Source organism: Leopardus geoffroyi, chromosome C1 (genome assembly GCF_018350155.1).
Source record: "Leopardus geoffroyi isolate Oge1 chromosome C1, O.geoffroyi_Oge1_pat1.0, whole genome shotgun sequence".
Lineage (NCBI taxonomy): Eukaryota > Metazoa > Chordata > Mammalia > Carnivora > Felidae > Leopardus > Leopardus geoffroyi.
In genome coordinates, this window is record NC_059328.1 from 77,392,677 (window position 1) to 77,406,425 (window position 13,749).

Here is a 13,749-nt window from a genome sequence, read left to right on the forward strand (position 1 = left end):
TTCTACTACTATTACATTATTATTCACCCTTCTGTAGTTTGCAAAACATTATCCTGATTGAGACTAATTTTGTAATGAAAAGAGTACTTTAGATATTAAAAAATTTGTGTTATAGAGCCTAGTTCTGTCAGATGACTGAGCAAAGCACTCTTTGTACTTTGGTTTCTCATATCTGTAACATGAAACTCACATCCCTTCTAATTCTCTTCCACACTTACTGAACTCAAATTAAGATGAGTTAATTTAATATTAGTTTAATATTAAATATTGTGAATTTAATATTATTCTTGATTTCTTCTTAGTTAAGAATAATATTTACATAAAATACAAGCATTCTACTTTTCATCAATTTTGTGCATTTTTTCATATAATAATCTTATCTCAGTAATCAACGTAGATATTTTAAATAAAAATTAATGGTTGGGGCACCTGGGTGGCTCAGTCGGTTAAGCAGCCCGACTCTTGATTTTGGCTCAGGTTGTGATCTCACGGTTTTTGAGTTTGATCCCTGTATCTGGCTCTGTGCTGATGGTACAGAGCTTGCTTGGGATTTTTCTCTCTCCCTCTCTGCCCCTTCCCTGCTTGTGCACTCTCTCTCTCTCTAAATAAATAAATAAACTTAAAAAAATAATGGTTAAATTTGAGAATAAAAATAAATGCCTTATTGCATATTCATGTCCCCTGTAAAGAGAGAAAGGACCAATACAGTTGTCAGGTATCAACAACAAGACTATGGTACTATTTACTGCTGTAACTGCAAAGTTGTCCCCCCTGTTGATATCTCAGTATAACCTTGTTTTCACTCCCATTTTCTCCACAATCACTGCTTTTCTCTGGTCTATCATCAATACTATTCTATTTCTACTATTATTGTTACTCTTATGCAAAAGATTTAGGGAAGAATTACAAGTACATGGCACACTTGCCCCTCACTATCCGTCATTCACAGCAGACTGGTCTAATATATCATGCCATATCATCCTGGATCCTTCTCAACAAAGCATACTTGGTAGCCACTACCAAGGTAATTGGCATTATCACATAAATTGAAAGGCAGTTTCCATCCATACTTCGGGTATGTATATAAATTTTCTTAGCCCGATACAGAAATACAATTGAAAATACATTATAAAGAGTAATATTCCATATCTAATGATCAAAGGTATATAAGGTTGGGAGACATAAGCACTATTAGAAATGCTTTCTTGGGTGCCTGGGTGGCTCAGTTGGTTAAGCATCCAACTTCGGCTCAGGTCATGATCTCACACTTGGCCAAGTTCAAGCCCTGTACCCAGCTCTGTGCTGACAGCTCAGAACCTGGAGCCTGCTTTGGATTCTGTGTCTCCTCTTTCTCTGCCTTTCCCCCATTCAGGCTCTGTCTGTCTCTCTCTCTCTCAAAAATAAATAAACATTAAAAAGTTAAAAAAAAAAATGCTTTCTTATCTGCTCAATCTTAAGTTGCAAGAGATATGCAAATTAGTTGTTTCCCCAATATTATTTTATACTATGTCATTACATATTTATTTTCTAGTGACAACTAATTTACCAGATCTAATAAAGTCTCTTTTCCACTGATGGTACAAAATTTCTTCACTGTCTCAAATGTAATATAATACCAAGCCATCAATCTTCCTGCCTCTGTGGAAAAAGATGAAAAAAGGAACATTGACTCCATCAGTTGAAGCAACCTGCTTTTTCATCAGTTTAACAAAGATTCCTTAACATGTATTCTGTACCTATAACAGCATCAGGTAAAAAGACACACCAAAAAATCTCGAAGACACAGTGTCTGGAATTTATAGGTTGACTAGGGAGATGGCTACATGCAAAATAGCTAGACTAGAGGACAAAATCCAGTTAATGATAATGTTTATATATACAACCTTAAGTTCAGAGGAAATTAAAACCTAAGAGAATGGTCAGTGTGGGACGGCTTGGTAGAGAAAATGGGGCTTGAGCAGGATTTTAAAATAACTAATATGCCTTGGTAGAAAGAAAATAAAGCTGTCATAACCTCAGTAAAAATCAAGCCTTGTTTATCAAAGGAGTAAAGTTAAAAAGACTATCTTTAGAAAAATAAAAAAGACTATCTTTAGAACACTGTAATGAGAGATATGGCTTAACAGTGACTATGCGTTCAGGTCAAACTGACCTGCTTCAAATCACTGCTCCACCACTTGCTAAGTAGGTGATCATGTGCAGGTTATTTTACCAGTTTCTTAATGTAATGTGGGGATAACAGAAGTACGTATGTCATAGATTTTTTGTGAAGATTAAATGCAGTAATACATATACAGTACTTAGCAGAGTGCCTAACATTAAATAAATACTGCCTACTTTTATTGCCAAACCATGATGAATAATAAACTATGAAGGCCTGAAGAGTCTGGAAATACTATTAAAGGAGTTTAGATTTTGGATTTGATTTGTAAAATAACAGAGGACCACTTAAAATTATAAAGCAAATTGTAATTAAACTGAAGTTTGAAAATAAATTGTTTTGAAATAGAACTTTGAGTTGGTTGGGGGTACCAAGATGGGTAGAGTGGGGGTGAGTAAATGATGAAATGAAATTCATTTAAAAAGCTACTGGTTTCAATTACAGGTTGTTAAAAGCATTACAAAGAATTTGAGTCTTGTGAACACACACACAGAAAACAGCTGGGAAGAGAAAAATGGCATACTGCTTCTCAAGGAAAGGGCTAACATTTATGTATGTGCTACAGGTTTTGCTGAAGAAGGGAAGAATTTGACATCCCATCAGACATATAGGCATCAAGGACATGGTAGAGTAGAAAGAACTAAGAATCAAGAATAGAGAAGTAACCAGGGCAGCTTAGAAGTCACTTTATCAATTAGGATCCTGATGGATTTGTCCAGCCAAAATGTAGGTGATGCAGTGGTTCATAAAAGGGAGCATCTGGGAGCAGTGTGTGAGATATAGAGACTATGGTTACCATGGGAACTAGTACATTAACCCGTAGGATACATTTAAAGATGCTCCTCTTATCCTAGATGTTTATAAATTAATAAAAGGTTTCTCCCTGCCAGAGAAAATGAAATGTTTGAGAAAAGACTTGATACTTGCTGGCTTATTAGAAAGGATGAAAGTTTCCTAGGTAAGGGATAAAATTAACTTAGAAAGGAAGCCATGAAGCAAGTGAGTCAAAGAACTGGCAAAAAGAGCATCTACAAGAGTTATAAGAGATTTGAAATGACCCTAAGATTTGAGTATTTCAACTCAAGTTACCAGAATCAGTGAAGACAAAGTCTGTGCCTGCGAAAAAGAAGCTCTATTAATTTTATAAACAGGACTCATACAGTATAAATAGATCATGCTAACAACGATGATACCCTGTTACCATCGAGATATTTAATGAGATATTTAACTGCGATCACAATTTAATTTTAGCATCATCTAAATTTTAGTAGAACATATTTTAAAATTTAGTTTTAAGCAAGTGTTAAATTTACTAACTGATGGAAAAATTACCAGTTGGTTTGAAATTAACATCTTCATCCATCCTAATCAAGTCCAGAGATGATAAATCATTCAGATTCTTCAAACACAATTCTGTTCAGTAATAAGAAACATATTTTTCTATTTTAGTAAGATAAGGGAGTAGCACAAAATAGAATTGATAATCAAATATGCTCAAGTGGTGTTTCTGTATATTTGCTGTGGGAAAAACTATAGTCTCTACTTAAGTGGTAAGAAAAAACTCATTAAATAAAAGAGCCAGCTAATAGGCTAAAAAGTATTGTTTCTAACAGTAACAATAATACAAATAATCAAAATAACATTCATTAAGTGATAAAATAACATTTACAACTTGGAAATTTTAATTTTAATAAGGAAATTTGTATTTCCTCATTTAATCAAAATAACACAATGAGGTTAAGTATTAATATTATTTGATATACAAGCTAGGAAACAAAGAAACGGGCTAGGTTACTTGCTCAAGGTCTTTGCAACCACTTTCTATATGGCATGGTTTTCTTTTTTTTTTCCTTTTTTTTTTTTTAAACTTTTATCAAACATGTATACACACGAAGTATAGAGTCAAATAGATCTATAAAGATTGTTCAAAAAAAACACCAGTCTTTTCCCTCCTCTGAGTTTGCCACTTTTTTGAGTTTGCCACTTTTCTGAGTTCGCCACTTAAGAACATTTCAGCTGATGCTTTTAGTACTTACTTCGGCATCTCTAAAATGCCACTATTGCTACCTGGAAGGAACTTTTGAACAGGAAGTTCACTCTCATTGACTGATGAAGATCAGAGCAATTATAGTAGCCTGCTGCTTACAGTGCTCTCATTGTTCCATGCTATAAGCTCAGAAGACTGGAGGTTGTTCAGAGCAGGGAGTGGAAACGCCACAACCTGCTCAATCTTAAAGAGAGTAGCCACTCACAAAAACACAGCCCTTGGAAGGCAAAATTCTTTGAGAAATACTTCAGTTTAAGCAACATTGCTTAGGCAGCTTGATAGTTTTAAGTATTTGTTTAAGTAAGGCTTTGAGGTCTTTGCTAATTGTCTTAATTTTTCACTAATAACTTTCAGTAAGTTAATCAGTCAAAGGAATGCTTATTACATTACATTCTGAGAGCACTATTCTAAGCTTTAAGTTTAAAGCAGTGAACAAGACAAGGTTCCTTCTCAAAAGAACTTACATTTTACTGAATGAAACAATCAGTACACAGTTTAACAACAATAAGATTTCAGGTATTGGTGTGTTTAAGGAACAACAAGAGATCCAATTTAGAGACAGAATGAAGGAGGGGGAAAGTGACAAGAGATGAAATCAGAGAAACAGGCAATGAGATATCAAGAAGGATTTGTGGGCTCTGGTGGAAAGTCTGCATTTTATTCTAAGAGTGATGAGGGAGCTACTGGAGCATACTGAGCAAATACAACAATATTTAGCAATATTTAACAATATAACAATATTGGGGCATACTGAGTAAAACATAACAAACTTAGGAAAACAAAGGATCCTTTCTAAGAGATTTAATGCAGATCTCCAAGGATACCAAAACATTATATTCAGTTATATAATAAACTTGGCTATTCTTTATAAGCAAACTTAACTACCCTATAATGACCAAAGATAAGGCAAATATAAACTGTGGTTCTACTAATTTAATGAAGTTAAATTAAGGCTTAATTAAACTAAATTAAACTTAATTAAATTATAGTTGTCAAAATATAGCAAGACATTTTTTGGACTATCTCTGATTTCTTGTGTTCCTTATGATCAAAATATGTTTTAAAAAACTCCATTCAAAATTGCCCAGTAAAGGACAATACAACTATTTTATAGATCTGTTTCTCAACAGCAGCATTATGAATATACGCTATTACTTATCACCTTGTTTCAACAATATATTCATTCTTTAACTTTTTAATGGTTTTTTGTTTTGTTTTGTTTTGTTTTGTTTTGTTTGAGAAAGAGAGAGACAGAGGGCAAATGAGGGAGGGGCAGAGAGAGGAAAACACAGAATCTGAAGCAGGCTCCAGGCTCTGAGCTATCAGCACAGAGCCCGATGCGGGGCTCGAACTCATGAACTCTGAGATCATGACCTGAGCCGAAGTTGGACACTTAACTGACTCAGCCACCCAGGCGCCTCAAAAATATATTTATTCTTTAATCAATACAGTTTTACTGCTTCATCCTTATCTCTGCATTTTAATATGCATATGTGTATATCCAAGTAAAGAATAAATAAAAGTTGGCTAAATATTTTTAGATCTACACCAGGTGAGGGTCCAGGCTAGTATTGTTGCTCTGTAGATGAATATCTATTCCTTGATCCTTTTTTTTTTCTTAAAGTAGTCTTTGTACCTAGCATGAAGCTCTGGGGCTTGAACTCACAACTCTAAGATCAGGAGATGTATGCTCTACTGACTGAGCCAGTGAGGTACCCCAAAAATGGCTAAATATTTTTAGTGAATCTAACATTTTTTCTTCTACTGAGAGTCTCAATACAATGAAAAGGTAACAATTTCTAATCTTAATAAATGCTCAACTATCTTTTGACATCTTAAAAGAGAGATCATGAAGTATTGAGTGATTAATTAGAATGAAGCTAAGGATTGAGGGGAATATACCATTAGCACAGATTAGGACAAGAAGCCCATAATCAAGGTAGGCTTATATTTTCAATTAAAATTAAACTAGAAAAGAAAAAATGAAGAGTTGTGTATCTACAGCCAATATTTTCAAAGTCAAGGATCATTGTAAAAATAAAAACAAACCAAGTTAACATATTTTACAAAGGAAGATATTCTGATAGAATTAATTAATTCAGAAAAAAAGTACATGTGCTAAACTTTATTAGCACGTGAAAAAGAAATAGTTCATTTTTTTTTCTGGAGGAAACAAGTTTACTTTTTAAAAATAATTTTAAATTAAATTTTAAATTAAAAATACTTTTAAAAAATAATTTACCAAAAAGTATTCTTACTTTCACTCTAACCAACCTTTTTCATTAAACTTTGTAAAATATACTTTTTTATAAGGAAATGCATCTAACCTTGTAATTTTGCTTCAATTCCATCTTTGTTCAATCCAGATGCAAAACCTATATAAGTTATGAAAATTGATAAAAAATAGAATAGAGAGGATTTAACTCACTTTATAGGCTCAGTTTACAGCTGGTTAACTAGAAAAGAGTAATCTAAATCTTAAATTGGGAAAAAAAATAGCTTACTGAGTTAAAGTAACACTTAACTATCCACAGAAGATAACCACTGTTGTGAAATCCTTTCAATATCAATTGACTATCTTTTGCGTATTTTATAACCATGACCAGGCATTCTGTACTTTTTTCCCTTGGAGATCTTAAAGTTTTTTGTATTTTTTTTTGTTTGTTTGTTTGTTTTTGGGTTGTTTTTTTTTTACTTAGGAATACATTTAATTAAAGATCTCTACTCTGAAAACCACAACATGTTGAGGAAAGAAATTACAGAAGATACAAATAAATGGAAAGGTAGGAGATCTTAAAGTTTCAAACGTGTGTGCATTAGAATAGTATTGCAGCAAGTCAGGTTTTAATTTGATATTCAGCAATTGTAAGTATTTTTACTTTATAATCTGTACCACATGAAGAACCCTCTAGAAGCAATATAACCACATGTATATTAGCTTTAGAAGCAGGATTCAAATTCCAGCAGCAAGAGCAGTATTACACACTTTGATGTGAACATTAGTTCAGACAAAATTCAGGAATTTTTTATTTTAACTTTTTAAAAATAATTTTAGGCATATTTTAAATTTTTATTTGAGTTAATTTTTTTCTAAAAGATCTATTTTTAATGGTGCTGATTTCTAACCTTATTAAAAGACTAGAAGCATAAAAGATAAAGATTTCTCACATTTGTCTACTCTTGCCTCTAAATGTATTTCTGAATGCTATTACTTTTTGCTTTTGTTACCTACTAGTGTCTGTAATCTATTCTGTGACCTAATACTATGCCTAATAGTATAAATATAGAACCATCTGGCTTGAAAAATTTACTACTTTTTCAAATCAAAGTAACAAACCATAATGAGATGGATTTTTCAAGGCTCTGATATAAAGCAAAGTTGATCGTATCCATTCCAAAGCAATATTCACATCTGTGATGGTATGCAGCACTATCTCTGCATTTAAATGTTCAATAAGATGTCTGTGTAAACTAACAGGAAAAAAAAAACAACAACTTTGCCTTAGTAACATGTATTTCAATGCCATAACACTTACTTTTTTAAAGCTTCAATAATATTTTGAATAATTCAATAATATAATTGAATATACTCATTGCTATATAAAAATTCATGAAAGATAACTTAATTTTCAAAATATAAGAGAAAACTTTAACAAATGAGTTAAACTGTTAAAAAATTATAGATTTTTCTCTACTACATGCCTCTAGAAGACATTATTACTTAAAAAACAGTGGGGAGTGAATTTTCTCCCAGAGTATTAAAATTATATACTTTACTAAAAGGTCCCAGATTGCCTATCTATTATTAAACAAATTTTAAAGATGTGAAGAGATGTGAAAATTATAGTCTTCCTCTTATTACTAATTTGGCCTTTTATAACAAGGATACATGCTACCACATGCTAAGAAACTACTGGATAAAAATATTATGTTGTCTTTTTTTTTTTTTACTACTCAGTTTTTTAAAAGGATACAAACTTTCCACTTAGATTATTGAAAAATTTCAAGAAAATAGCCTTAGAAAATCTCCTAATCAAATTTCCTTTTATATGTGAAAAGGAAAAATATAGGCTATATTAACATCTTTTTAGAATATTTTCTGTATTACCTGCTTTCTACAGTGTCACTACAAGCTAACATCTGAATATACTTCTCTTTTGTACTTAACCGAGTCATAATAACTGCAGTAGCTGTAGTGTCAAACTGGAAAAAAGCACACACACACACAGACACAGAGAAATGTAGTAAAAAAGAGTACATGTTGGTACCAGTCCTCTTCAATAACTCAAGAATTTCATTTTATATTAAACAGTCTCTGTCTTAAACAATAGGTCAAAAGGGCCTTAAAAATACTTCTGAATTTGAATGTTCACTGAAAATGTAATTTAAAACATTCCAAGAGTATAGATGCAAAACTATCACTTGGTTTCAATGTAATATAATTTTGGCAATGGTAAAATCAAAACAAACTTAGGCAACTGGATAAAAGTTGTAAGATTTGGTGTATTTTACATATAATCTAATTGATCCTATAAAAATCATGGATTTGGATAACATAGTATTTTGACATTCTTTGAAAAATTATTTTTCCTACACGTTCCCTTACTACCCATACGAATGACTTCTATAAGTATTTGTTAGAGTAGGACATGTTTTGCAATATATATGGGCCAATTTTTAATTGTCACAATACCTGGGGACCACTATTGGCATTTTGTGCTAAGACTCAGGGATACTACACATTTTGCAAGTTATGACAGTCCTACACAATGAAACACTGTCCCATCTAAAATGCAAATAGCATCCCCATTCAACAAAAAAAACAAAAATCCTCAAAACCAAAAAAAGCATTAACAGCATACACACATTCATAAATCCAACTATCAGCCAATGGAAACTCAGAGGGAGTAGAGCAGTATGTGTCCTTTGGTAAGACTTGTTTTACTTCTATTAAAGTAGATTTTCCATTACATTTATTTTTAAACTTAATCTAAATAGGAAATGTTAATCTCCTGTTTAACAAAAAGTACACAAAAAGAGTTTTTGCTTTTTACCTCGTTTTAAAACAAGTTACAAAAATAAACATTGTCACTTACTTGAGGTCGACCCGCTCTACCAATCATCTGTAGAATATCTGTTTCACTGTATTCTTCAAACATTCCTCCAGCATAATGCATTGTAGATTTTATAACTACTAGGTGAGCAGGCAAATTTACTCCCATAGCTAAAGTACTGGTAGTAACTGCATCGGATTAAGAAATAGTATTTTCAAGCTTTATAACTTTATTGCTTCAGGTAGATACCTTCTTATAAGATATATATTCTTATAAATGTAATAAAAACTCATACATAGGGAATTTATGAAGAACAAAGAGGAAAAGAACACTACAATGCAAAATAATGACACATCTAAAAACTATTAAATTCTTATTTTTCAAGTAGCACTGTGTTCAGTAACATGATAACTAAAACTGCCAAAAAGTTTACTGTAGCATGTGTATGCACAGGTAGTTACATAATTTTAGAATCTTGGAAGAAAAGCAGAAATAAGTCAGAATGATTAGGCTTTTTCTTTTTTTTTTTTCTCTTAATAAATAGTTTTCCAAAATATCTTATAATAGCCACAAGAATTTGTTTTACTTACAAAGAACTGGTAGATCTCCAACAGTGAAAGCTCCTTCAACTACTTTTCTATCTGACGGCTCCATACCAGCATGATGATAAGCAACACCATAGATTAAGATATCTATAACAGAAATATATAATCTGTTATACACTGTTAATATTGCATCAATAATTGATTCCTCTTATCTATAGCTGAAAATGCAGTTCAAAAATAATCTCTAAACCTACCTCTCAGTTTTGAATCTCTTAAGGAATATGCACATTTCTGTAACCTATTTTAAAAAATCACAAAATTATTAAGTTATTCACTAATATAAAAACTCTTAGTTTATTAATTATTGTGAAGGTACAGATATCAAAACAGTTTCACAATATCATTGTTTGAAATCATCTTTAAGAAGTAGAGAATATCTAAATGTTTGTTTGTTTGTTTGTTTATTTATTTATGAAAGGGGGGTAAGAGCAGAGAGAGAGGGAGACAGAGAATCCCAAGAAGGCTCTGCACTGTCAGTGAAGAGCCCAACAGAGGGCTCAATCCTACAAACTGCGAGATCATGATCTGAGCCCAAATCAAGAGTCAAGATGCTTAACCAACTAAGCCACCCGGGGGCCCCAAGAAGTAAAGAATATCTAACTTTGATACTCAAACATCCCTAAATTCATAACTCAGCAAAACAAAACAAAAATCAAAAAACAATTTAAAAATGGGCAAAGGATCTAAAAGGACATTTTTCCAGAAAAGACACAAATGGCCAATAATACATGAAAAGGTGCTGAACATTATTAAACATCAGGGATAAATACAAATCAAAACTATAATGAGATGTCACCTGTTAGAATAGCTAGTATCAAAATGACAGGAGACAACAAATGTAGAGGATCTAGAGAAAAGAGAGCCCTTTCACACTGTTGGTGAGAATAGTAAACTAGTATGGCCACTATGGAAAATAGTATGAAGATTCCTCAAAAAATTAAAAATAGAACTACTAAATCATCCAGAAATTCTATATCTGAATTATATCCAAAGGAAACATCAGTATCTCAAAGAGATATCTGTATTCCTATGTTCACTGCAACATATTCACAATAACCAAGACAGCCAAACAAGAGTCTCAGACAAATGAATGGACAGAGAACATGTGACATACACACACACACACACACACACACACACACACACACACACACACACACAGGAATATTATTCAGCCTTAAAAAAGAAGGAAATTCTGCCTTTTTTGACAACATGGATGAAACTAGAGGGTATAGTCCTAAGTGAAATTAGCCAAAAAAAGAAAGACAAGTACTGCATAGTGTCACTTCCATGTGACATCTTAAAAGAAAGGAAGAAAGAAAGAAAGAAAAGAAAGGAACTCAGAAACAGAGTAGAAAAGTGGTTGCCAGAGGTTGAAGCTGGGGGAAACAGGAAGAGGTTCCCAAAAGGGTACAAATTACACGCGTGCACACACACACACAAACAAGTCCCTATTTTATCAGCTGTAACACTGAAGCTCATTTTAAAACAGGAATTTGGAAACCTCACTTTCCACCAGAAAAAAAACATAAATGGTGATTATTACATTCAGGGGTCAGAATATAAGTCTATTCCCATAATTTGCCTGGAAAATATTCACAGGGAGTAACAATTTTTAAATCTCTACTATATTACTAGTAAGCCAAAAAAGATAAAAATAAGAAGTAGTTGTTTATAGTCTTCTGAGATATGAAAGAAAGAAAACTAGGTTAAATCAAGAGAAGAGGAAATTAAGAGAGTTTCTTGACAATCTGAAAAGGAATTCTGGGTACTTTAGAAGATTTTGGAGGTTGGTGGGCTTGGTTCTTATTTATGTCTAAGAACCACCAAATTTGTGTTTTTCCATTTCACTGTTGCAGATAATGACACTAGCACACATTATTTTTAATATAACATTCACAATTTTTTTAAGGATTCATAATGTAATGAAGAGAAGGCAAGAAGAAAAGACATGTTGGTATTAAGCACAAACTCTGTGCTATACACTGTTAAGTGTCTTAGAAATGTTGCTTTATTTAATTCTCACAATAACATAGTGATACAGATAGTCGACTCCCATATTAAGAAATTGAAACTGATTAAGAAATTGAAATGGAGAGGTGTGCCCAATGATACACTGCCAGTAAAGTGGCAACACTGCAATCCAAATCATGGTCACTAAGTTCATGCTGTTTCTAACACTACCATTTCATTCCTGAAAAAAACAGGAATAAAAAAGGGGGCGAAAGAAAAAAAAAAAGGAGAGACAAAGAGTGAAGACAGCAGGGAATTAAAAGAGCAATTTTTCTTGAGTTACTTGGTAAGAGTGGGAAATGAGAAAAGGAGAAGTATGATACATGCTTCTGTTTAAGAAAATGATTATCTGAAACAAAATTAGCTACTTTGTGTGCAGCAGACAACAGAGGAAAAGGGAGAGGATGGAATGGAAATTAGTTTTAAGGATGCCGAAAGGTTAACTATTTCAGTTCCTTACTCCTATAAATAGGCTCAGGTCCAAAATGCTAATTATTAATTATTCATTTTGGGAGGCTATATAGTCATTCTGTATTAATGATGCCACCACTACACAAAAAATTCTATAAGTTTTTAAAAATTTCCTTCAGAGTTAGTTTTAGATCAAGAAAATAAGCTTCACTGCTTGACAGCCACATGTGTTTCTCACTAAAAGTCACATGACCCAACTTGATCAACTAGTTTATTCACCCAAGTAGTTTTCAAATTAGTCATTGCTACTTAGAGTCTTTTTATACCTACTTTTTTTTCTTTTTAAACCCAGTTTACATTTATTCTATTACTAGTTTTATAATGACCTGGTCAATCAGTTTTTGAAACACCATCTTTACTGAAAACATTTAGAAAATTAATACTCAAGAATGTTATAAAACCAAGTGCTGCTGGTTTGAAAACTATCAATTGTGATTCGATCATAGAAAAGGTTTGTGCTAGCAAAATGACCTGATGGATGCATACAGTCTCCCAATGTGCTTGATCATGGCACATAAACAACCAAGTTGTTTTCTTGATTAGAACCAAAGGCTCAGACTAGTTGATTAAAATAAAAACTTAAAAAAAAAAAAAAAAGCTCAGGAAACATTCTCATTATGAAAATACTACCAATTAACTTCCTGAAGTTAATTAAGAAATTTCAAAATACAGAAATATTTTGTTATTTGGATGTATGCTACAACAGAAAAAGTATTTGGGGTGCCTGGGTGGCTCAGTTGGTTAAGCATCCAACTCTTGATTTTGGCTGAGGTCATGATTTCACAGTTCGTGAGTTCGAACCCCATTTTGGGCTCTGTGCTGACAGTGCAGAACCTGCTTAAGATTCTCTTTCCCTTTCTCTCTGCCCCTCCAACGTTCTCGTTCTCTCATTCTCTCTCTCTCTCTCTCTCTCTCTCTCTCTCTCTCTCTCAAAAGTAAATAAGTAAACAGGGGCACAAGGGTGGTTCAGTGGGTTAAGCATCTTACTTTGGCTCAGGTCATGATCTCACGGTCTGTGAGCTCGGGGCCCACATCAGGCTCTGTGCTGACAGTTCAGAGCCTGGAGGCTGCTTTGGATTCTGTATCTCCCTCTTTCTCTGCCCCTCCCGCACTCACACTCTGCCTCTGTTTCTCTCTCAAAAATAAATAAACATTTTAAAAAATTTTTTAAATAAATATGTAAAAACAGAAGCAAAAGTATTTAATAAAAAGCTAAAGAAACCACAGTACAAAATAGGTCATAGCTGGGGATGTTAGACAGACTTAGAAACCTTAGTAACAGAATCTGGGGATTGATGGACAAAAAGAAGTCTTGTAGAAGTTGTTAGAATGTGAGCAGTTAAAGGCAAATTGAGGTAAGCATCAGTCTCTTTCCCTGGTCCACACCAACTCAAAATG

General features: G+C 32.9%; 1 protein-coding gene across 11 annotated transcripts in view; it reads right to left on the reverse strand.

The window, feature by feature from the left end:
- Nucleotides 1-13,749, reverse strand: part of HFM1 (helicase for meiosis 1) — a 92,512-nt gene that overhangs the window by 47,108 nt on the left and 31,655 nt on the right. For 10 of the 11 annotated variants that reach the window (XR_006712449.1, XR_006712450.1, XM_045478248.1 and 7 more), the window contains 8 exons: nucleotides 10,062-10,105; nucleotides 9,853-9,954; nucleotides 9,305-9,450; nucleotides 8,317-8,411; nucleotides 7,546-7,679; nucleotides 6,536-6,583; nucleotides 3,479-3,574; nucleotides 1,547-1,638 (listed from right to left, as the gene is read on the reverse strand). Coding sequence is in view for 9 of the 11 variants with exons in the window: in XM_045478248.1 (XP_045334204.1) it covers nucleotides 1,547-1,638; nucleotides 3,479-3,574; nucleotides 6,536-6,583; nucleotides 7,546-7,679; nucleotides 8,317-8,411; nucleotides 9,305-9,450; nucleotides 9,853-9,954; nucleotides 10,062-10,105 (757 nt within the window). In the remaining 2 variants the exon portion in view is untranslated. The remainder of the gene's footprint in view (nucleotides 1-1,546; nucleotides 1,639-3,478; nucleotides 3,575-6,535; nucleotides 6,584-7,545; nucleotides 7,680-8,316; nucleotides 8,412-9,304; nucleotides 9,451-9,852; nucleotides 9,955-10,061; nucleotides 10,106-13,749) is intronic. The other variant, XM_045478247.1, reaches the window with a different exon arrangement.